The 22,139-nt window shown below is 42.4% G+C and overlaps 1 protein-coding gene across 1 annotated transcript in view; it reads left to right on the top strand.

Annotated features, from left to right (window-relative positions):
- The window catches only part of LOC149864633 (collagen alpha-6(VI) chain-like), a 64,193-nt gene that overhangs the window by 22,325 nt on the left and 19,729 nt on the right, over window positions 1-22,139 (top strand). The window contains 7 exon segments of the mRNA XM_090049796.1: window positions 340-689; window positions 788-866; window positions 3,138-3,283; window positions 3,534-3,626; window positions 8,868-8,921; window positions 9,036-9,107; window positions 9,918-9,971. Of these exon segments, the coding sequence (XP_089905922.1) occupies window positions 340-689; window positions 788-866; window positions 3,138-3,283; window positions 3,534-3,626; window positions 8,868-8,921; window positions 9,036-9,107; window positions 9,918-9,971 (848 nt within the window).

Genomic DNA, 22,139 nt, shown 5'->3' with positions numbered 1-22,139 from the left:
GAGCTAGCTTTACACCAGTTAGCTAGCTTTAAATCAGGTGGCAGCAGTATGGAGATGTGAGCATGGGGCATAGGAAGCTGCAAAAGCCATCCAAGAAGCTGGGTAAATGTTTAAAGATTAATTTGTCCCTGGGTGAATTAGAAATATAAAAAATCCATATTAGGATGGATTAGCTGTGAGCCCTGAATACGTTGGCTGTTGGTCACAATTTGACTGAGTGCTCTGACCAGCAGTTCTTTCTTTACCTCTCTTTCTTTTCTCTCTACTGCCCACCCCAACATTTTCTGCTCTGCAAAAGAAAATGGCTTGTGAACTAATTTCCTGGGTTTTTTTCTCTAGACTTAATTTGTTTAGTGGATATTGTTGTGGGATTTGGTATCACATCACAAACAGAAGGCAATGATTTTTTTAATGGACAGCCCAGGCTGAGAGAGAACCTGCCCAACATCCTAAAAAACCTCACATCCTTGAGTGGTGTGAGTTGCAACCTAGGATCAAAAGTTCAGAGCAGTGTGGCAGTTCAAGTGAAAAATATGGTCTGTCTGGTGTCTTCCAAGTTTGAAATTAACTCTGAAATAATCCTCAACAACCTGAAAAAAGTTGTGATCACCAATCCCTCTTTTCTCAATGTTGCCTTCTTGGAGTCGCTTTGGAAAGCATTTAGAAAAACATCTGATAATCGAAGAAAGGTAACTTGGTCCAAAGGAATTTTCTTTCTCTCTCTTTCTTTTTAATTTACTGGTTTTATTCTTATGCTTTTAAACTGTTCCTTTTAATCTTTCTACAGGTGTTACTTATATTTTCAGATGGTGTGGATGATAACAAAGAGGCACTTGAGGAAAAATCAGAAGAACTCAGAAAAAAGGGTGCTTAATAGATCAAATATTTTAACTTTTTTTTTTTATTCAGGAAGCATACTTAATACAAGGGCTGGGTAAGAAATACTTGTACCCAGGAAACATGAGTGAGAGCCCATGACGGAAGAGACAGGTTTTCAGTTCTCAGGAGAAGGCAGGCAAAAGGAAAAACTCCTCACTTGGTATAAATCAGAATAGCTTCACTGGAGATTTGACTACAGTGACCACCTGTCTCTAACTGGGTGGGACAGTCCCAAAATATAAGCATCAAATCCCAGTCCTGGGCTGAATGACTCTGGAACAGCATTTGTCCCAGATTCCCCTTGACTCGCTCAACTCTGGTCCCAGCATCATGTGCAAGGATCCAGATTTTCTGTTCACTGTGGAAAAACACAGATTTTCTCCTTTGAAGGAGAACAATGCAGGAAATAGTGGGTTTCCCCTTACAGGCTGGCAGAGTTCCAGCTTGCTAGGGGCTGGAAAGAACGGGCCCTTGTACACATGACGATATCACTGTAATTTCTTACGTAGGAAACTAAAATACATTGGATGTTTTACTTTGATAGGTAAAAAAAGTCAGTTAAATTGAAATATGCTGCTGCAGCTACACACTGTTATGAAATTTATCACAATATGCTGTTGTACCTGTACACTGTTATGCAATGCTTTTTTTTCCACTAAGAAAGACAATTAAACCACTGAAAGCGGCAATTTCATCATGTGTAAAAAAGCCCTTCGTCACATGTACAAGGGCCTTATTATGCAAGAAAATACATACTAACAAATAGTTTTGTAAGTTATAAGGGGCTGTCCCTATATCCTAGGAGGAAAAGAGGGTGCACAGACAGAAAAAGGGAAGTGTTTTAAGTGTCCAGTCACCTGTAATTGTTATGGCAGATGGTAGAAATGTAAAAAGAAAAGAAAAAACCCAAAGAACTAGTGGGTGATGGAAGTGGTTGTGTGGAGGGTCCAAGGTAATCAATACACTGATAAGTAACATAACGGCTTAAACAGCAAAGCTTCTGCTGACAGCAGAAAAACAAAAGTGGGGAAGAGTTAAAGGCCCAGTTCAACACCTTTGCACCAAAAATGAAGTGGTTGCTAACTGGCTATCCCATGTGATAGCCACTTCAACTATACCCAGGCAAGCAGCCCATGGGATGTACTCCGAGGAATACATGGTGCATTGTCACAAATGCAGTGGCTGCAGTGGGAGTGAATAAAAAAATGTAGGATTTATTATGGGGATGTTCACTGTTCTTTATTCCTCCTGTGTCACTGAACATAGCAGGCACCATTAATCCTTCATGCAAACTGAGTAAGTGCTTTGAAATGTATCAGGCCTAAGCTTGTAAAATTTCACTTGCTTTGCTTTTCACCAATGCAACTGAAATCTGAGTGTGAGCCACAGAACCCAAGTACCGTTCCTGGCTGCCTTCAACTCGCTTTCTGGGGATATATGCTTTTCAATATATGCTTTTGAATTTCTCTTCACAATCTCAGTAGATATAGTGAAAGACACAAAGAGGAAGAATTGCTTCCTATTGCAGCATTTGAAAGCATGTCATGTCAATGTTTGCAGATTCATGACACTGCATTGTCAAATTTTATGCTGGTATAACTGTTGGAATCTGTGGATTTATGTTTATATACACAGGATTAGTACATGGCTCTCAGTGGCTCTGTGCTCAGCCAAATGTCCAGTCCCTTGATACTGTTCCAGATGAGATAGTGACACAGAGCCATCTAAAATTTCAGTATTTTTGTGATGGTATTTGTTAATATTTTAAAAGGAAATGCAACCAAAACAGATTTTTCTTAATCAAAACAATTTGGCTTCTGTCCCTCCCCTCCAAATAGGCAGCTACAGAATATCATGCATTTGCTTTTCTTCTTAAATGCACTGTTCCAGGTTAAAGCCTAAACTATGCAGCAAATATTTATGTTAACATGCATAATATTCAGATGAACTTTGAACCTCATTTGTTGTTCAAGAGGTATCAAGTGGTTTTTTTTGCAGATGTTCTTACTTCTTGATGTCATTAACACTTATATAAACTAATAATACAATTGTAAAAAAATAGAAGCAAGACTAAATCATAATGTACATTCCTTATATTTTTTTTTTATATATATATATATATATCTGGAATTTTTGCCTTTCTATCTGAATTTGCATGCGTGAGAATAAATGATATTTTCAATTATTTATTACTTCTTATTTTTATAATCACTTTTGTATAGGACTTCATGTTTTTTATGTGATCATTTAATGTGTAGGTTTGGATGCACTCATAACTGTTGCTCTTGAAAGGGCCTCCAATTCTGAAAAACTTCAATACATTGAATTTGGAAGAGGATATGAATGTAGAACTATTTTAGATATTGGCATGACAGATACGGCCAGCCAGCTCTCCAAGTACTTGGTAAGTTGTTCCATAAAGGATCAACATACATGATTAAATCTTTGTGTAGGTGCCTACAGAGTCAAATACTGTTTGTTTTCCTCAAGCGAATAAGACACATTATTAAAACTAACATAAGATTCATGTTAAAAGCAATGTGGCCCTTTCCTGTTCCAGTTGAAGTATATAGAAAAAATCCCCTCTCATTTCAATGGGGGCATATGAGAATTTTTAGCAAATGAAATTTCATCTGAAGTAACTTCTTTTCAAGGCCAATATTGCTGAAAGAATATGCTGCTGTATGCCTTGCAAGTGTGTTGGGGAAGAAGGTGATAGAGGATCTCATGGAAAAGAAGGGATAAAGGTAAGAATAAAACTGCTTTACTAATTTGATTGCCATTTTAAGGATGGGCCACGTGCACCTGGAAAAATTAAAGCATTGGGGAGACTCCAGTAGTTTTGCTAATGCCTTTTTATGGAAGGGGTATACCAAAACTGTAACAGGACTGGATTTTGGCTACTACTTTATGGGGTCTCTTCCCTGTGGCTTATTGCCAGAAATGAAAGCGTTGCTTTTCAGCTCAGTAATAAGAACTGCAGAAAACTATAGAATGATTTTTATTATTCTGAACTCTCGCAGAAGAGCACCTACATTTTACGTAAGTTCTTTAGATCACAGCAGGTTCTGCCTTTCGGCCACTATAAAAGACACGGGTCCTGTGGTGTAAGGAAACAAGAAATGTAGAAGCCATCTTGGATTTACCTTGGGGAGCTGGGGAGAGGGAGGGAGAAGGAGGAATGTGTAGACCTTTTCCTTGTGAGAATAGCTTCAAAATGTAAATATAAAAACCCAGAAGGGACACTCCATTAGACTCCGCTGATGCAGAAGGGGGTTCAGCAGAGAAGGAGTTTTCTGAATGTGTTTGAAAAAAAAACAACAGATCACTTGCTCTCCTCCCCAGCCCCACCCCAAGTCAGAGGCTGTAGCTGCACATTGTAGTGTAGTGAAGATGGGGAGTTCCATGCAATTAATCATGCATGGGAAATATTAGAAAATACTATTTCATGAGTTCATCCAAAAACACTAGCTCTGGAGTAAAGCCTGATCTTGTTTTTCTTTGGAACATGGGATTGGCATGAGCTATCTGTCTGGGACCTTGTAGAATCCAAGAAAACTAATATTTATCTATGCAATTTTCAGTACTTCAGGGAGCTTTTTAGGGAACCAAATAATTGATATGGGTAGTTTTTGCAGAAATGTCACAGAAGTGGAATCCCTGAGAAAACTGCAACACATTTCATTTTGACCGTATACTTGATTCTGGAAGGGTATCATTCACCTCCAAGTAAAAGTCATGGAAAGACCTTTCACTGGGGCAGTGCAGCCTAAGATGCTTCTAAAAAGCCCATGAAGAAACACCCAAAACTATGTCAAACAACTACTTCCAACGTAGTCCCATGGGACAACTTCTGGTGGCGTTATGGGAGGAGTACGTGGGAATTTGAGCAGTGTACTTTATCCAGCTGTCAGAATCACAAAGAAAATGTAAAGGATCTGTCTCTATAAATCATGTTTTGTCACACATGCCCATTTCTGCTACCCTGTTTCTCTCCCCAGTCCTGACCAATGCTATCACCTGTGCAATTCAGAGCTGGCCTAATGGCCTCTACAGCGGAGTGTTATTACCCATTAGCAGTGACTCTGGGGAGATGCCATGTTGGGAGGGTGGAAGGACTAAGCCTCACTGTCTTTTTTTTCATTTCAAGCCACTAGATTTCTGTCTGCCAGGGACAGTTTCTTGTGGTCTCAGATTCTCTTGGCACTTTGTTTTGCAACTAAAGTTTTTGTTTTTGCTCAGTTGTAACTTGATTTCAGTGTCTAGCTCCTCTTTTAAGATAAAAAATCACTAGCATATTAGCCCTCTGGTTTCCTTTTCTACAGCACTTCTAAACCAGTCTTCCTTGCTACCTTCCCCTCATCGCAGCTGAGAAGCCTATAAGCAGTGAGCTGAGTTAAGGTGCCCCAGAGGATGTGCTCTGCCCTGCTGCCACAAGCAGCCAGCCTTTGACTCTGCTATAGCTTGTGGCTTAAATGGATGGGCTGTGCTTTGCCACCACAAAGTAGGGACCCTCACGTTCTCATGGCACGAAGATCTGGCTATACTGTAGGACGCTAAATCAGGGACACATGGATCTCTACAAGAGAGGAGAGGAGACTGTTTTTGGATGTCTTTGCAAACTCCATGGATGCCAGAACTCCAAATAGAAAAATATACCTCGCAAAAAAGCAGCATTTTATACTGCTAATGAACAAAGGTAGCAAAAATCAGAGTTGAATTCTAATTCTTTTGCCTTCTCTTCCTGAGAAGGGGGTGAATACTTGAGGCATGTTTCCCTCACTGGGGTGCTTGCAATATTTTGTATTAGGATCACCTTTGCTTACCCACTGTGCAGTGTATCTATTCATACAGAAAAGGCTTTTTCTCCCCTGTGAGCTCTTACTTCTGCCTTGAGCTTCTATGCAGTGGGAATAGTGCCTATCTGGGTTTCAACCCCAGGACCCCTGTTCTGCAAGGAAAAGGGCTCAGAATTCAGAGAACAGCAGAATGAAAGCTGTGTCCATCTGGTTTTTAGCGAATAAGATCTGCCAGGAAAAGGAAACATAGAATCTGAAAAAAGCTATTGTCTGTCTATCTCACAAGTCCTACCTCTCCATAGGCTGGCTCTGGATTTAAGCAGAAGGGGTTTTTCTTGCAGTCTCTGCTAAGAAGAGGCACATGAGGACTCCGTTCCCATTGCAGCTGTATTATCATGAGTTTATGACTCGTTTTTCTGAGTAATATCCTAAGAGGTACTAGGTATCTGACAAATTACATGCTGCTAGCCAGCCTAGGGAAACTGGCAGGCAGCCTTGCAGGCTTCCAGGGCTATCTAATAGATTTGTTTACTGATTTGTTTACTAGCACCCCTTCTTGGTGATGAGTCCTAGATTTAGATGAACAGTATGAATATCGAAGGTATGTACTAGACACTTCATTCTCTCCTCCTCGTCCCAAGAAGTTGCCAAACCAGAATAAAATAATTGTTAAATGAAAATCCTATGCAAAAAAATAAAATAAAAAAGAATGTCATATTTTTGGGGAAGTAGCTCATCATCTCAGTTCTGTTTCTGGATTGGAATAGGAGATCGCAGGTTCTATTCTGGCCAAATACTTGAGTTAGCTTGTGGCATGATCAGTACCTCCTAGTTTGGTGGCTATAAGGATACTGTGTTGCACTGATTCTGTAGCAGCCAATCATTTAAAACAACTACTTTGTGCACCCAAAGTTATGAGTGCAGAAATGCTTGCAGAATGATTAGAAAAAATAATGTTTCTGAGAATACAGGAAGTCTCATTCTTAACTGTCATGCAGCATTAGCTATCCATTAGTCACTAGCAATTGAAAGGGTACCTAACAAAAGCTTCTGAAGTGGAGAAAAAAAATTGGAGTAGAAACTGTCAATGAAACAAAGATCTATTTTCTTCCCAAATCAACATTTTCAGTGTCTCAGACATGAAATAGGCAGTTACATATGAAATCTTTATGATTCTTATTTTGGCCTCCTTCTTTTGATCTACTGTGCCCCCTGAGATCTGTTATCTCAGGAAATCTGAAGTTTACAAGCTAAGCACCCTGTTCAAATTCGCAGACGATGCTAAGATGTGGGGGGATGTGGGCACGCTACAAGGGAGGAATAGGCTGCAATTGGACCTAGACAGGTTACAGGGGTGGGTGGATGAGACTAGGATGAGATTCAACACTGACAAGTGCAAGGTGATGCACCTGGGGAGGAAGAACCAGCACCATACCTACGGGCTTGGGAACTCCCTTCTCGGCAGTGCAGAGGCAGAAAAGGATCTTGGAGTCATCACTGATACCAAGATGAACATGGGCCGGCAGTGTGGGGACGTGGTTAGGAAGGCCAACCCTACCTTGTCATGCATCCACAGATGCATCTCAGGCAGGTCCAAGGAGGTGATCCTCCCGCTCTATGCGGCACTGGTCAGGCCGCGGCTGTAGTACTGCGTCCAGTTCTGGGCGCCGCTCTTCAAGAGGGATGTTGACAGCATGGAGAGGGTCCAGAGGAGGGCCACTCGCATGATCAGGGGACAGCAGGGCAGGCCCTACGAGGAGAGGCTACGGGACCTGAACCTGTTCAGCCTCCAGAAGAGAAGGCTGAGGGGGGATCTAGTGGCCTGTTATAAACTAGTCAGGGGGGATCAGCAGGCATTGGGGGAGTCACTGTTTCCCCGAGCACCGCCAGGAGTAATTAGAATAACAAGCTGGCAGAGGGTAAATTCAGATTAGATATCAGGAGGTGCTACTTCACTGTCAGGGCGGCTAGGATCTGGAACCAACTTCCAAGAGAAGTGGTGCTGGCTCCTACCCTGGGGGTCTTTAAGAGGAGGCTAGATGCACACCTTGCTGGGGTTGTTTGACCCCAGTACTCTTTCTTGCCATGGCAGGGGGTCGGACTTGATGATCTGCTCAGGTCCCTTCCGACCCTACCAACTATGAATCTATAAAACTATAAATTATACATCTTATTGCATTCATGGATAATATACCAATTATTGTTCCATTGGGAATAACAAGTCACTTACAATTAGCCAAATGCTAGAAAGGATTTATACACATTAGTTACTCTAAAACTGGTATGGTCCTGGCCATATTTTTAAGTTCATAGTACAATTTGCAAAGTTCCAAAAGAACTTCCTTGAATCAGCTGTTTATTGCCAATGGTGCTGTAAAGCCAGTTTTCTCCAGTGCTTGAGATTTGCTTGTCAATCAGTGTTCTCCCTTGAGTGGGATTTCTCAAACTGCACCTCCAGAAATTCAGTGACAGAGCACTGAGCCAGTTATTCAATACAGTACAAATTGAGGTGTCAGTCCATTTGTGGACAGGTGAGTACCTGGAATGTGCTTACAGCCAACTCAACTTTCACTCCATGCTACTGCAGACTAATTTTTGGAAGCAAGCTTCACAGTTCACTTTGACAGCTCAGTCATGAAAAGCGACTTGGCCACAGGCATTGGCTACTGATTCCAACATTATATTTATATTATTAACTGCAGCTTTGGAAGAAGATATAAGAAGCCATGTCACAATATACAAACAAGAGTACTCCTCCTACGTCTTGTTAAAAGAAAGCCAAACATTTGCTTTATTTAAATGTTTGATAACAAAGGGAGTACCCAAAGATTTTAGTTTCTTAGTGGTAATAAAACAGTTGACAGAGACAAATCTGCTGTTTTAAAAGGAAATCCCTCTTCAATATACAAAGAAAGATTGGAGAGTTGATGTCCTAGTTTTTCACTTGGAGTTCATACACAGCCAAGTAACTTCTATGTCACCTTCAGAAAAGACCAAAACCCTGAAAATGGGGGTACAATTATCTGGTAAGACATTTCTCATTTGTCAAGGTTTAGAAATACAGAGAAGACAAAAGGATGAACTATGCAGGCAGAATTGTAATGGTCTTTTGCGAATTCTCATTACAGTTCCATGAGTCTAAACAAGCAAACTTTATTAATTTTGTTCCTGCTTTTCTCTTCATTTCAGGGACCTCCAGGTACAAGTGGACTCCTGGGCTATTTAGGAGATGATGGGGAGCCGGTAAGCTTACAGCACTTAGGTTTCACTAAGAAAAATACATAAAAACTAAACACTCTATTAGCATATGTAAATTGACATAGCTCCCTAAAATTCAGTTCACATCTCCTCTTTCAGGGTCCAAGAGGACCTCCTGGACTGGTGGGAAGACAAGGCAATAGGGGATGTCCAGGTACAAGAGGTCTCAAGGTAAAACTGAAAGTATTATTTTAACTCACAGTAAAATATTCTCTTTATCTTTTTGTTTTGTTTTGTTTTGCCTACTTATTTAACAGCTATTTGTTGTTTTAATTTATTTCAGGGACTTTGAGGAATTAGTGGGCATAAGGTATAGTAAATTTCATTTATTTATTTATTATTTATTTAATTTGGAAAGAGAAAATATGATTTCCAACTGAAGTATCACTTCTGATTTCCAGATGGCATTTCTTTTCTAGGACTACATATTATAAACATTGCTTGTGCTTGACTCTGAGTTCACTGGTTAGCGTAGGTGTCTGTTTGGTCCCTAAAAGACGTGAAATAGAATGGAGCTTCAAAGAAGAAGTAATTGGTAAATGCAGTATTTTAGGGCTTTATTCTCCTTGCACTCAGGCTTCTGAAAGTTTTGCCATAAGCTTCAATGGGCACAGTATTGGTTTGTTGTTCCTTTTTCACCTATTTTGAAAAAGGCTGTGGTATGTCCATTTGATTGGCATGTGTAAGGCAAATGTAAAAAATGAAACAGTAGGCATTAATTCATACATTGTTAAATTTATATTTGACTTCTGCATCGTTTGGGCTGTACGTCTAAAATGATTATTTTGGTGAATGAAACTCATTCATACCTATTTTTGTCATCTCAGGGATCCAGTGGTGATGATGGGACAGATGGAATTCAAGGAGAAGAGGTGAACCCTTTTTATTTTCATACTGTATTGACATCAGCTTAAATTCTGAAATAAAATAATAAAATAATAAAAATATAAATAAATAATATTAATTCTTTTTATCTTTAAGGGTGGCATTGGACCTTCAGGAAACAAAGGAGAAAAGGGTGACTTAGGCTATCCGGTAAAGTGCATATTGTCTCATTTGATCAAGGTTCTGTTTTGGAAGAATAAGCCTGGGTATTACATGAAAAAAAAGTTAAATTACCACCTGAGTACAGGGAATGGTTTAATATCACAAAATTACTAATCTGTTTTGACTTGGGTCAACATGGTTTAGTCATAATTGCTGCTTCATCAGAAGTACGATTGCCTCCCTCTTCATGGTTGACATGGTCTTTTTTCAGTAGTAAATGCCCAAAGCAAATATGTTTATAGGATATTTTACTGAAAAACAATTAAATCAACCATATATTGTACAGGGTTCAACATTATTCATATATTTCTTGAACTCAAGTTGCTCCTTTAGGGTTAGCATTAATCTATAGTAGACATGCACTAGCAATTCCTAATTCATAAAGCAAAACCCAGTAATGAACGGTAGTAATTAAAGACTTGAGCCCAGAAACGAAAGATAGTAACTAAGGAGTTGAACTGAACTTAATTGAAAGGAGCGATGTGTTTGAGTTTATTTGTCCTTCCTCTGCAGGATTTAGAGCAAGTGGCTCCACAAAATTTATTAATCATTTGCTATGCTTTGAACAACTTTCAGTTCCCTTGGTAAAGGTTTTTTGGTATATTGACTCCTTAGATTGTCTCCCCACTTTCTGCTATGTGTCAGGGTGTTTTTAAGCCCTCCTCAGAAGCACTGGGTGTTGGCTATTGGTGCCAATGCTCCTGCTGAAACCAAAGCAGGATGTTCCTGGCTAGAGGGACTTGTCCCTCCGTCAGTGGCAATGCATAGGGGGTGCATGTGCACCCCCTGAGAGCACTGGTGCACCCCCTAATAGCCAACATTCCCTGCTTAAGTGACGGGCAAGCGGTGCAGGTGGGAGCAGTGGTGCCCCCCCTGACTGAGAGCTCTGGCTGGGGAGTGGGGCCACCAGGAGAAGCATTGCTCGCCCTTCTGGCTGCACCCCTGGTTCTTATGGGTGTGCTGCAGTACTTCTGGGTCAGCACGATTGGCTGTGGGGGACTCCCCCCACTCCTCCCAGTCACTGGGTGAGCAAGTGCTCCCTCTGACTCAGGAGGAACCAGTTGTCCATGCCCTCTGTTCAGGGTTAGACCGATCGCTGTATTTGGGATCAAGAAGGAATTTTACCCCATGGTCTGACTGGTATGAACTATGGGGGATTTTTGCCTTCCTGTGTAGCGGGCAGCATATCCCTCTACCTGGCATCTCTTGAGCATATATTGACATGTCACAGAAGCAGGACGTTGGTTGTCATGGTTCCCTTACTTTATCTGTGTCAGGTTAGGTGCTAGGCGTGTGTTGTGTCAGGGTTGAAGGTAGTCTTATGTAGAGTTTAGATTATCGATTGTATAGGATGGTTTGGAGAGGGATGATCCTGCCACAAGTAGAAGGTTGGACTTGATAACCTCTGAATGTCCCTTTCATTCTGTACTTCTGTATTCTTCTGATTATGCGAAATGCATGGCATTTGAACTGCACTCTTGTCCCCACATGAATTTAACCAACTAGATGCTTTACCTGAAAAACTAAGATGTTCAGATAGTGAAAAGGGCTTGCATAAAGTGATCACAGAGAGAAAGCATGGTTCTTTCATCTGTATATTTAGCCCACCTTCTTGTGGTTGGATGATTTACTCAGGCATAAGAGTCCATCCATGCAATACTTAGTCCAGGGTAACAACTTTATATGAAAGAAGAAAAACAATATAGGGCCCCAAATCCAAGTCCACATTTTAAGCAGCCTTTCAGGCCACTTACTGTGAATTTGAACTCCTTAACCTTCCCCTTCAACAGGAAAAGCATTTTTCAGATTCTTACTTCATTTTATGATTTCAGGGCAGTACAGGACCAAGAGGACCCCCTGGTGAACGTGGCCTGAAGGGCTTTCAAGGAGATCCTATAAGCTCTTTCCAGATGCAATACAGATGCAACCTAGTTCTTTGCAAATTAATTTTAAATATTTTGCTCATATATTAACTTATATACCCTTCTGTCTGGCAGTTTGAATGAAAACGTACTTGTATTTCTAACTGTGTTTGAAATATGCAGCACTATATCTGGGATTCCTAAGCTAGGGACAAACATTACACATAAAGCAGTTTAAGTGATCAGATACTGGTTTAAACCTGTAACAGAACAGACATCAAGTGCACATACACCAGTTGGAAAATGGCTGAAACCAGTCTGAGATAAACCTGGTTGAATGTAATATCAAACTTAACGGATTTGGCTCAAACCGGTTTATGAAAGGTGTGTCCCAGACCCCTTGCTGGTTTAGGATAAACCAGATCCCCCAGCATCCCTCTGGGCTGGGCGGGGCTGTCTGTTCCAGCCACAGGGCTGACCCTGCCCCTCTGCTCTCTAGCCCCCCCCAGTGGAGACACAGGCTGTCATGGCCCTGTTAAGGCAAAGTGGGCAAGTAGGAGGCTAATTCTTCCCTCCTTCCCCTCTTGGCCCACTATAGCCAGGATCAGGCTATCTGCCAGGGAGCAGAGGGGAGGGGGCTGTAGTGGTGGCCCTGGAGCTGGCAGACTCCAGCGGCAGGGAAGGGACAGAGGGAGGAATTGAGCCTTCTCCCTGCCCCCTTCACCTTAGCGGGGTCATGCTGGGTTCGTTGTCCCATGGGGTGGGGAGGAGGGCTCTGTTCTCTGCGGGGGGGGACTCTTTCCCCTCCTCCTCCTCCTTCCAGGATGGGGAAGAGGACTCTGTGAGGTGCTGGATGGGAACTGTTCCTCCTCCCCTTCCCCCCCAAACTGCTGCGAGGGGAGGCTCCATGTGATGTTGCCTGGTCCCAGAACAGGGGTGGGGGGAGGCTGTTCCATGCTGGGGGGAACTCTTTCCCCCTCCTCCTTCTCCCCCCCAGAGAGGCAGCAGGAGCATGGAGCTCAGCTGGGCAGGGTGTGAGTGTGTGGGGTGCAAGGGAGAGTGGGGGGTGCAGGGACCCCAACACACTCCCCCCATGGCATGCAACCCCCGCTGCCTGGCAGCAGCAGTACGTGGGGAGGTCAGGGTGCTTGTGCCCTGAGCAGGTGCAGCTCTGGCCAGTGCTGCACGGGGGAGGGAGCAAGCCTGCCTTTTATCCCTGCAGCTCTGCTCTGGGCATGGGCATCTTGACCTCCCCGCCTGCTGCTGCTGCTGTCAGCCAGTGGGGGCTGCATGCTATAGGGAGTGTGTGGGGGTCCCTACATTCCCCACCCACACAGTCACACCCTGCCCAGATGAGCTCTGCACTCCCGCTGCCCCTTGGGGGGAGGAGGGCAAGGGGGAAGAGTTCCCCCCAGCATGGAACAGAGCCCCCCCCGCTCTTGTGGGGGAGGAGTAGAGTGACAAGTTTCCTTCTGGGGCTGGGCAGCATCCCATAGAGCCCCTCCTCTCCACCCCGCAGTGATGGAGGAAAAGCAGGGGGAAGAGTTCCCTTCTGGGGCCAGGCAGCCTCACAGAGCCCCCCTCCCCAGCCCTGTGCAGGGTGGGTGGGAGGAGGAGGGAGAAGAGCCCCCGCAACACGGAACAAGGTCCCCCTCCCATCCCCGTGGGGCAGAGGGAGGAGGGGGAAGAGTTCCACTCTGGGGCTGGGCAGCCCTGTGCGTTGGCAATGCCTGCTGTCAGGGAGCCGCTGGGGTGAGCTTGCCGGGGCCTGGCTACGCTCCCTCTTTAGCCCAGCTTCCCTGTGGAAGGGAGGGCTGCTTTAGTGTCCCTGGGGCTTCTGGCTTGAGCCACTGGAAGCATGTGCCGGACCTGGTTGAATGTAGTATCAGACTTAACTACAAACCAGTTCACTCTCTGCAGGTTAGACTAACCCGCAAAGACTGAACCAATTCAGGCTCTGGCTTTTTGAATGCCTGTCCCTAGCTGTAACGTTTAATATTTTTATGTGAACCCTTCACATATTAAACTTTCTCCTTTTTTAACAGAAAGTGTTCCAGGAGTTTTAAATATTTACTGCTTCATGTTGCTCTCAGTCTGTGCTCACTAGAGAGGGCTCCAATGAGCAATAAGCAAAATTCTCTGTCTTCTCAGCCAACATAATAAGAGACTTGCGAGGTATCATACCAGGCTATTTTTGTAAAAGAATAAATACCATTGCCAGCAACTGCATAATATTTATTTTCTTTTCCTTCTTTCTTAAGGGAAATCCTGGATCGATTAGTGAGATAAAAGGAGCTAAAAGCATAAAAGGAGACCAAGGAATAGTGGTGACTATTTAGTATTTTATGCATTTCTATATCAATGGTTTATTCTCCATATGCTAACCTACAGTATTTTAATTTTTTTCTAATAAAGAAATAAGTCATGTAGTCCAACCCCATGCCCAAAGTAGGATCAACCCAAGTGTAGGTCCAACCTGCATTAAAAAACTTCCAGTGGTGTAGAGTCCAGAACCACTCTCAGCAATCAGTTCTGGCTCTTTCTTCCTCTCACCTCACTATCCTTCCTCCTAGCTAGAAAGCACTTTCTGACATTCAGCCTAAATTTTCCTTGTTATGATTTAAGGCTGTTGCTACTTGTCCTGTTCCCCATGGCCATAAAGAATACTGTGTCACCATCTTCTCTATAATCACTTTTCATATTTTTGAAGAATGTTATCAAATCCCCCTTTACTCTCCAACTAAATAAACTGCAGATGAAGCTTTTTGTTCTGTACAATGATAAGAGTTAGTGTAGAATCATGTATCAAACCCACAAATCAATGGCAAACCTATTGACTCACTCCAAATCCACAGATCAATGGAGATAATTTTAAATTATTCTGAGGCTAATTCGTACTGCCAGTTTTCATGCAAAATTCTCACTAGACTCAAAGGAAGTTTTGCATTAAGAAGAAATGAAAAATTTTATCTTTAGTGTTTCTGAAGGTCATAGATTCTCAATACCTTTTTATGTAGAAGGTATCGCTTCTTTCATAAAGTTTGGTTTAAAGATGCTAAGAATTGTTATAGTGGTAATTACTTTACAAATTCAGTCTCTTCACAAGCATATGCTAGGACAGTTTAGAACTATGGAAGCAGTAAGGCTGTTACCTCATGTTAGTAGCTAGCATGGTTTCATCCACTGTAATCTCTGTAACAATCGTTTTGTATAATGCTTTCCACTGGTAGATCTGAAAGTATCATAAAAGAGGACAGTGCCATTATACCTGTTTTGCAGATGGGGAAATTGAGACATAACAGGGGCTAGAGAAATGGTTAAGCTTACACAATAGGGCTGTAACAGAGCCAAGAAAGGAACTTCAGTGTCTGGAGTCCTAGTCTACTTGCCAGGATATATTATAACTTCTTAAAGATCACTGTGATAGTGTAACTAAACAGTAGGTAAGATATTTACTACTTATTTTGATGATCACATTTTGTAAAACAGGCTACACCAGAAAGGTTTTGACAAAAATGCTACACAGCAGAAGTTACAAAGCTAGCATTTAATGATTGTGTTCTTTATTCTGATCAAGTGGTTTACAGATATTGTTTGCAAAAATGTTTTGATCTGATGAATGGATGGATATGTGGGAAAAGGTGACACAATATAGCAGCATTTGAGAGATAACATGAAACTAAATGTCCTGTTTACAGGGTGAAAGAGGACCAGAGGGATCACCAGGCTTGCCAGGATCTGGGAACTTCATAGTAAGAACTTACATAGCCAAAGACACTGGACATGCAACCTGATCCAACAGAGAGTATTTAGGATCTTGCCTCTCACTCTCCCTTTCTAAAAGCCTCACTAAAAGAAGATGAAATAAAGGTGATCTCCAACAGACTGCCCTGAAAGTATTAACAACAACATCAGCAGCATTTGGTTTCATACAGACACTTTCCTTCTGACCAGAAGTTTCATATGGATTCATATGAATGATTAACAACCCAGATGAAAAGATTAGGGGAAAATAAGCTTTAATAGCAAAACTTAAGTTATAGACATGTATCCAGTGCTGACTGAGCTAAATTGCGCAGACAGGAATAGTCCTTAATGACTCAAATAGTTTCTGAGACTTCAGAGGAAGGTCAGTTATCCTAAAAATAGGGCTAAGGTGGGATTTCCATGTAATGCAGCCCTGTTACTAGTCATCAGCGTAGGATTGAATTTCATACTGTAGGTCAGGGCTGCCCAAAAGTTAAACCTGTTGTTAAATGAAGAAGGAGATCAAACAACAGTGACACCAAAAAGTGCCTTCTTTGCTTCAAGTCTTCACAAAAACCAGCTTGACCAGATACTTAACTGAATTAAATTAAGTGAGGGGAGGAAGGGGAAAGACCATGAGCCTGTATAGGAAACCCCTAAGTTAAAGACTATTTAAATGGACTGGATATATTCAAGTTGGCAGTATTTTCTGAAATCTATCAGTGTGCTTAAAGAACTAACTGAAGCAATTTCTGAACCACTAGCAGTTATCTCTGAGAACCTGAAGGATGGAGGCAGGTCTCAGAACACAAGAGAAAGGCAAACGTAGTTTCTCATTTAAAAAAGGGGAAAAACAGAGCAGTCCTTCTGACTATAATACCTGGAAAAATGCTGGAATGACTTATTGAATGATAAGTGTATAAGCATCTAGAGGATAAGGTGATACAAGCAATACTTAGCATTTTCTTTTGGGGTGCAGTTGCATCACCAGGGGCTAGCATCCCTGCACTTTTGACCCCACTGTGGCTTAACACATGCACATGACATGAGTTTTGCTCTCAAGTTTTGGGGGTGTAGTTTCTCTAAACCCATCTTGGTACACATCATGCCCTCAGAAGGGGCTACCATTCCTGCAAGTTTCATCCAAATCTGGCTAGAAATAACAAAATTATAGCCTGTTTTGACTTTCCCCATAATATCCTATGGGCAAACGTCAAAACAGGGTCGAAACGGCAAAAAGTTCAACAAAACGGAACAGCCGTTTCAACTTGAAACAAAAATGGAAACGAAACACTGTTCTGTTGAAATGCTGGTTGAAATGAAATGCTTCCGTTTGGCACAGCCTTAACAAATAACCTGAGTACAAGATGCTCCATGGAGAGCTTCTCCTGGGAGAACAAATGCTTGTACACTTCCTGTAACTTAACTCATTATGGGGACCATGCTTTCCAGAGAGCAAGGTAACCTTGGACTGGAGAAGGTGTGGAAGCAGCTGTTCCTGCCCCTCCCTTGGACTGGGAGGGGAGAGAAGGAGCAGCCATTAGGTGCTCCGCACTGACTGCTTGCGCACTGGGAACTCCAGTGTGTGAAGTGGGCAGGGGACTTGCAGTGCTGCTCCTTCAGCTTGGCTCCTGGGTGCTGGAAACCTAGAGTAGGGAAGAAAGCCAAAACCCCCCTGCCCACTTCATACACCAAAGTTGACAGTGTGAGGAGCAAGCTGAGTCTTTGCCCCACTGCTCCAGCCCCCCTAAGAATGAGAGAATGAGAGCAGTCACTGCTCCCCATGCTTTCCCCAGACGAGGATTGCTTCAGTGTTAGGAAGGTACAAGGGACAGGGGAGAGAGGGCAATTGCAGACTGAATGCCTGTACTGCTCCCTTTCCTGATATCATTTCTGCAGCGGAAATTTTCCACTGCTAGAAATGAATGCTTTTTGCAGCTTAAATGAGTCAATGTTTTGACACGGTTGCAAAAAAGGCAACTTTCATTTTGGGTTCTGTATGTGGACAGAACAGAATAGAGGTTTGTGTACAATGAACAAAGCAATGAAAAAACATTGTTAAAAATTCTGGGCTTAATTTGGTCTAAGCATGCTTTCTTAGCACTACTTTGCATGCGCTACTACTATAGCTATTTATTTAGTGACTAAAAGCATTCTTTCTTTCAAATCAATAATCATTTTTTAAACCCCCCATGCTTCAAATGGTGTATTGGTGTATTAAGCAGATTAACTTTTACAAAGCCATCTGGCAGCAAAGATAGTTCCATTGTTTTCTTAATTGCATTGACACCCTGGGGATGAGGCTGACCTCACTGATCTTTATTGTCTGAGCTGAAAAGCATGCCAATTATAAACGAACAGCATGTGTAGTGGCAAACGGTAGTTAGCTGTGTTAGTCTGGAGTCAGGCAAAAGGCGGGGTAGAGATGCACCCTATAGACCAGGGGTGTCAAACTCATCCTGCCCTAAAGGCTAGATGGGTGGTGTGGGGCCAGTCCACAGGCCAGACTGGATTCACAGGGCAGCCCTGCATGCTGGATCCAACATGCATCCTGGAATGGCCAGAGCAGATGCTGTGGGGGACACTAGGACCATGCTGCATGCAATGACAGCGATGACAGCTGGAGCAGGTGGTGTATGTGGGGCCACCCAGTATGCCCCACATGCTGCCTGTGGGTCAACTCTGAGGCCCAGAGGCAGCACTGGTGGCTGGAGGATAGGGCTGTGGGAGTTGTATCTGGACCGTCTGTAAGTTGTTAAGTGATGGTTTTTTTGCCCCTCTTTCAAGCTGTCTGATAATACTTGAAGATGCTAGTTGCTGTTGCCAACCAGTATTGAAATTTTTTAAATAATTTTTGATCTGTTGAATCGCTGTCCAGTTCATGATGAGTATTCAGGTGTTTAATTTTAGCTGTTTGCGTCCATAGGTCATTTTGGTATTTTTGCTAGCTGCATTAGCATAATTCTTTTGAAACTTCTGCACGTATGCATTGTTAATATTGTTCAATGAGAGATTAAAGCCAAAAAAAGAAGGCTTTTAAATTAGAAAATATAAAATGGCTCGTGTAGTAAATCAGTCTTCATCACTGTTACATATGAAAATCTTAACAAGATGTTGCCTCTTATTACAGGGTGGGAAAGGAACTCCGGGTCAGAAAGGTGTGCAAGGAGAGCAAGGATTCAAAGGACCTCAGGTGAACATTTATATTCCTCATGATATTTTTGAGAGGATGGAGGATTTGAAATACTGAGAAGAACTGAGAGAATCTGTCTGAGCGTTAACAGACCTGGGGTTCCAGATGAGACCCTTTCTGGGAGGGAATTTCATAGTACCATTTGTGGAGCACTAATAGCAGTGGCTTGAGGTGTGTGTACTACAGAGTAAAGTTCCTTGCATTGTCTGTAAAGACACCCCTTTCTTAACTGAAACAATCCTGGTTTACCTCTGTGCCTCTGAGCAAGATGATGACCCCACCAGAGCTGATTGTCAGCCAAGTATTCTGTGTAATTGTGTAAGTATCTTGGATCCATTATAAACATGGGGACAGACTGACTCTTGCAAGTGAAGGTGATTGCAAACTGTTAACCCCTTTTGCCAGTGAATTCAACAGCTACAAAGTAGAGGTTTACCCCAGAAGAGCAGTACCATCCTCATCTTCCTGTAAGTCTTCTACCAGGGAGGAAGCCTTGTAAAATTCTGTCTCCGGTACCCAAGGAGGTTTCCAGGTTAATTTTTGGGGGGGTCAAACTCAATGGTCTAATAGGTCCCTTCTGACCCTAAAAAAATAATCTATGGCATCTATGCATCTGGGATAAGCATGTTTTGACACACTGGTCTTATCCCTGCTCTTTCCAGATTGGTTGTACCCAGTCTGGGGTTTGTTGTGACCAACTCCAGAATCTTTTAGCAGAGAAGGGTTTATTCCTTACAGACTTTTTAAATCAGGGACCCAGAGTCTGGAGTCTATTGGACGAAGTAAACAGACAAACTCAAAATCAAGACCCAGAGATGTTTATGAATTCATTTCCAGCCCATTATTCTTAGTTTATAAAATTGTTTTTGTTTAGTTTGATTAGTTTACTTAGAGATGCTTAAATCTTCCTTCCTTCCTAGATTTACAGAAATACTGTTGGCTGAAACAACACATTTCTGAAACTCTGCCACCTGTGATTTCTTATTACATTCCTAATACAGATGTGATTTTTTTTTTTAAAGCTCAAAACAGCTTACTGCGGGATCTTTACATGGCTTTTAGTAGCTGAGCCAAATTCAGATCTCTGTGAGTGAGAGTAGTTCACTGACCTCAATGCCCTGAGAGTTATGGCTCTGCAAAGAATGAAGGATGGTTGCTTTATTTGGTTGGTTTGTTGGTTTTCCATCATGTTTTTTGTATATTTCCTTCATATATTTTTCATATATGTGTTTGGTTTTAATGAGGGATCATAGTAGTAACAAGGATTTTTGCTGTGTTCCTAAAACCTTGTAAGAAGGAAGTTTTTTTAAGAGATGATCGAATGGAGGAATCTTGTGTCTGTCAAGAACAGAATCATCATAGGTGTGGTCATGAGTACCAGTTGCACACTGGGAGAGAGAGAAGAGTTCAAACTGATGTGATCCTGGGTATCCTCAATGCTCATTGAAATGAATGATTATAGATAGATGAACAATTTACTGTGAGGCAAAAGTGCCAGAACTCCACTGGGCATCAACTGCTCCTTGATAACGATCCAGATGCACACGTCTACCTGTGGTCACTGCAGCTCAGTCAGAACAACTTCCCCCTGTTTCCGTGAGGACTTTAGCTAACATGGTCCATTTACCAAGAGGTAAGAGCATTTGCACATAAAGTTACAGGGGAGCAGCTGATATGAAAAAACCCTGTTATGTTGTGTTAAGTGTTTCATTCAGCCTGCCAAATGAAAGTAGAAAGTGCCAGTTGTTGTTCAGGAGTACTCAGCAATTTATAGGACTAAGTCCTAAAAAAAAAAAAAAAAAAGCTGACTAGTTGTCCTGGCTCCTGTCTACTTACAGTATGAGGCCAGTGTGGTCAGTGACTAAAAATTCTGGATAGAAACACTATGAAACAATTGGGCTTTTTGATGAAAAACAGAAAGAGTATTGCTGTCCTTGGAGCATCTTCTATTTGCATCACTGATTCTTAGTTCATATTAACAAACCATGGAGTATAGTCATAAATAAAAAAAATTCCGTTTGAGGTTTGAAAATTGTGCTAAATGATTCAGATTTTGCCAAGCAGAATGAAGCCTTACATGAATTTCTGTGATAGCTTCTAGACGCCAGATCCAGTTAATTTTAAATCTTCAGGGATTGTTCCCAAGATCCGTGGGCAGAACCCTGTCGATATTGTGAAAATCAGAAAACCAGAAGTGGGAGGGAGAGGCAGAATCTCTTGCATCTAGTTAGCAGAGACAGCAGTCTTAATCCTTGCTGTAATTGTCTGTAGGGAAAGAAGGGGTTGATGGCAATCTGTAACTCATTACAGCCTAACAGTGCCACTCATCTCTACTCTGTGCAACATGGTTTAGCTTGCTGACACTTAGAACAACTTATCTCCCAGATGGAAAGAAAAGTGAGAATAGTAGGGAGATGTGGAAATGTGTGTGCATACAGAGCCCCAGGCGTGGTGTGGAAGTGGAGAATGGCAGGTATGGTGGGAAAGGAAGAATGAAAGAACCCATACAAGGGTTGCAGAAAATGGATACAAATGGAAGTGGGAGAAAAATGAAGAATGATAAGATGGAAGCATGAGAGAGGTGGTAGGGTGGGTTGCAGAGCATTGCTGAAGCAAAGTGGACAGGACATTATGGCTTTCTTGAAATCTCTGGATTTCTCTTGTGAATCATGTTTGCACATCTAACAGTGCTAACATTGCATGGCAGCCTTTAAAGGATCTCAAGGCACCCCAGAGTGCAACAGCACCCTGGTTGAGAGTCCCTGGTCCACACCATAGCACAGCGTAGCATAGGAGATACCTGAACTAGCTCAGGTACTAGTAGCTGTCTAGCCTCTAGAGTGTGGTCAATGTGGACTAATTTGCCCTGCTCTTTGGACTGGTACATTAGCTCTCAGAGAGCTCTGGGCTGCTCTGACTAGACCTTGACTGGTATCTGAGCTGAACTAGTTTGTTCACACCTCGCATGAGTACCTCTATGCTGGGCTGTGATCTGGTGTTCAGATGTAGCCTGACTGTAACTGGGGCTCTCGCTAATTTACCCAGTCTCACTGGCCATTACCCTTACTGAGTAGCACTTTTCTCTACAAGCAGTGCCAGTAACTCCAGTGTGAGTAAGGGTACCAGCTTCTGACCTCTAATTCATGGGACAGTCTGAGTACCCATGACTGCCTCATCGGACTGAAGAGAAGATACTGCTCCCACATTCATAGTAGTAGACCAACAGATCCATTGCATCTTGAGGATCTCCACTAAATGAAAAGAGTGCAATCTGGAAAGGGATGGGATGATTCCTCTGGAGCATGAAACACCTTATGCCTCATTATAAAGCTGGAGGCAGAGGCACTGATTCCC

Source organism: Crocodylus siamensis, chromosome 5, assembly GCF_052110815.1.
Source record: "Crocodylus siamensis isolate JL-2025a chromosome 5, ASM5211081v1, whole genome shotgun sequence".
Lineage (NCBI taxonomy): Eukaryota > Metazoa > Chordata > Crocodylia > Crocodylidae > Crocodylus > Crocodylus siamensis.
The sequence above is the reverse complement of the archived record's forward strand: the minus strand, read 5'-3'. Positions and strand labels throughout refer to the sequence as shown.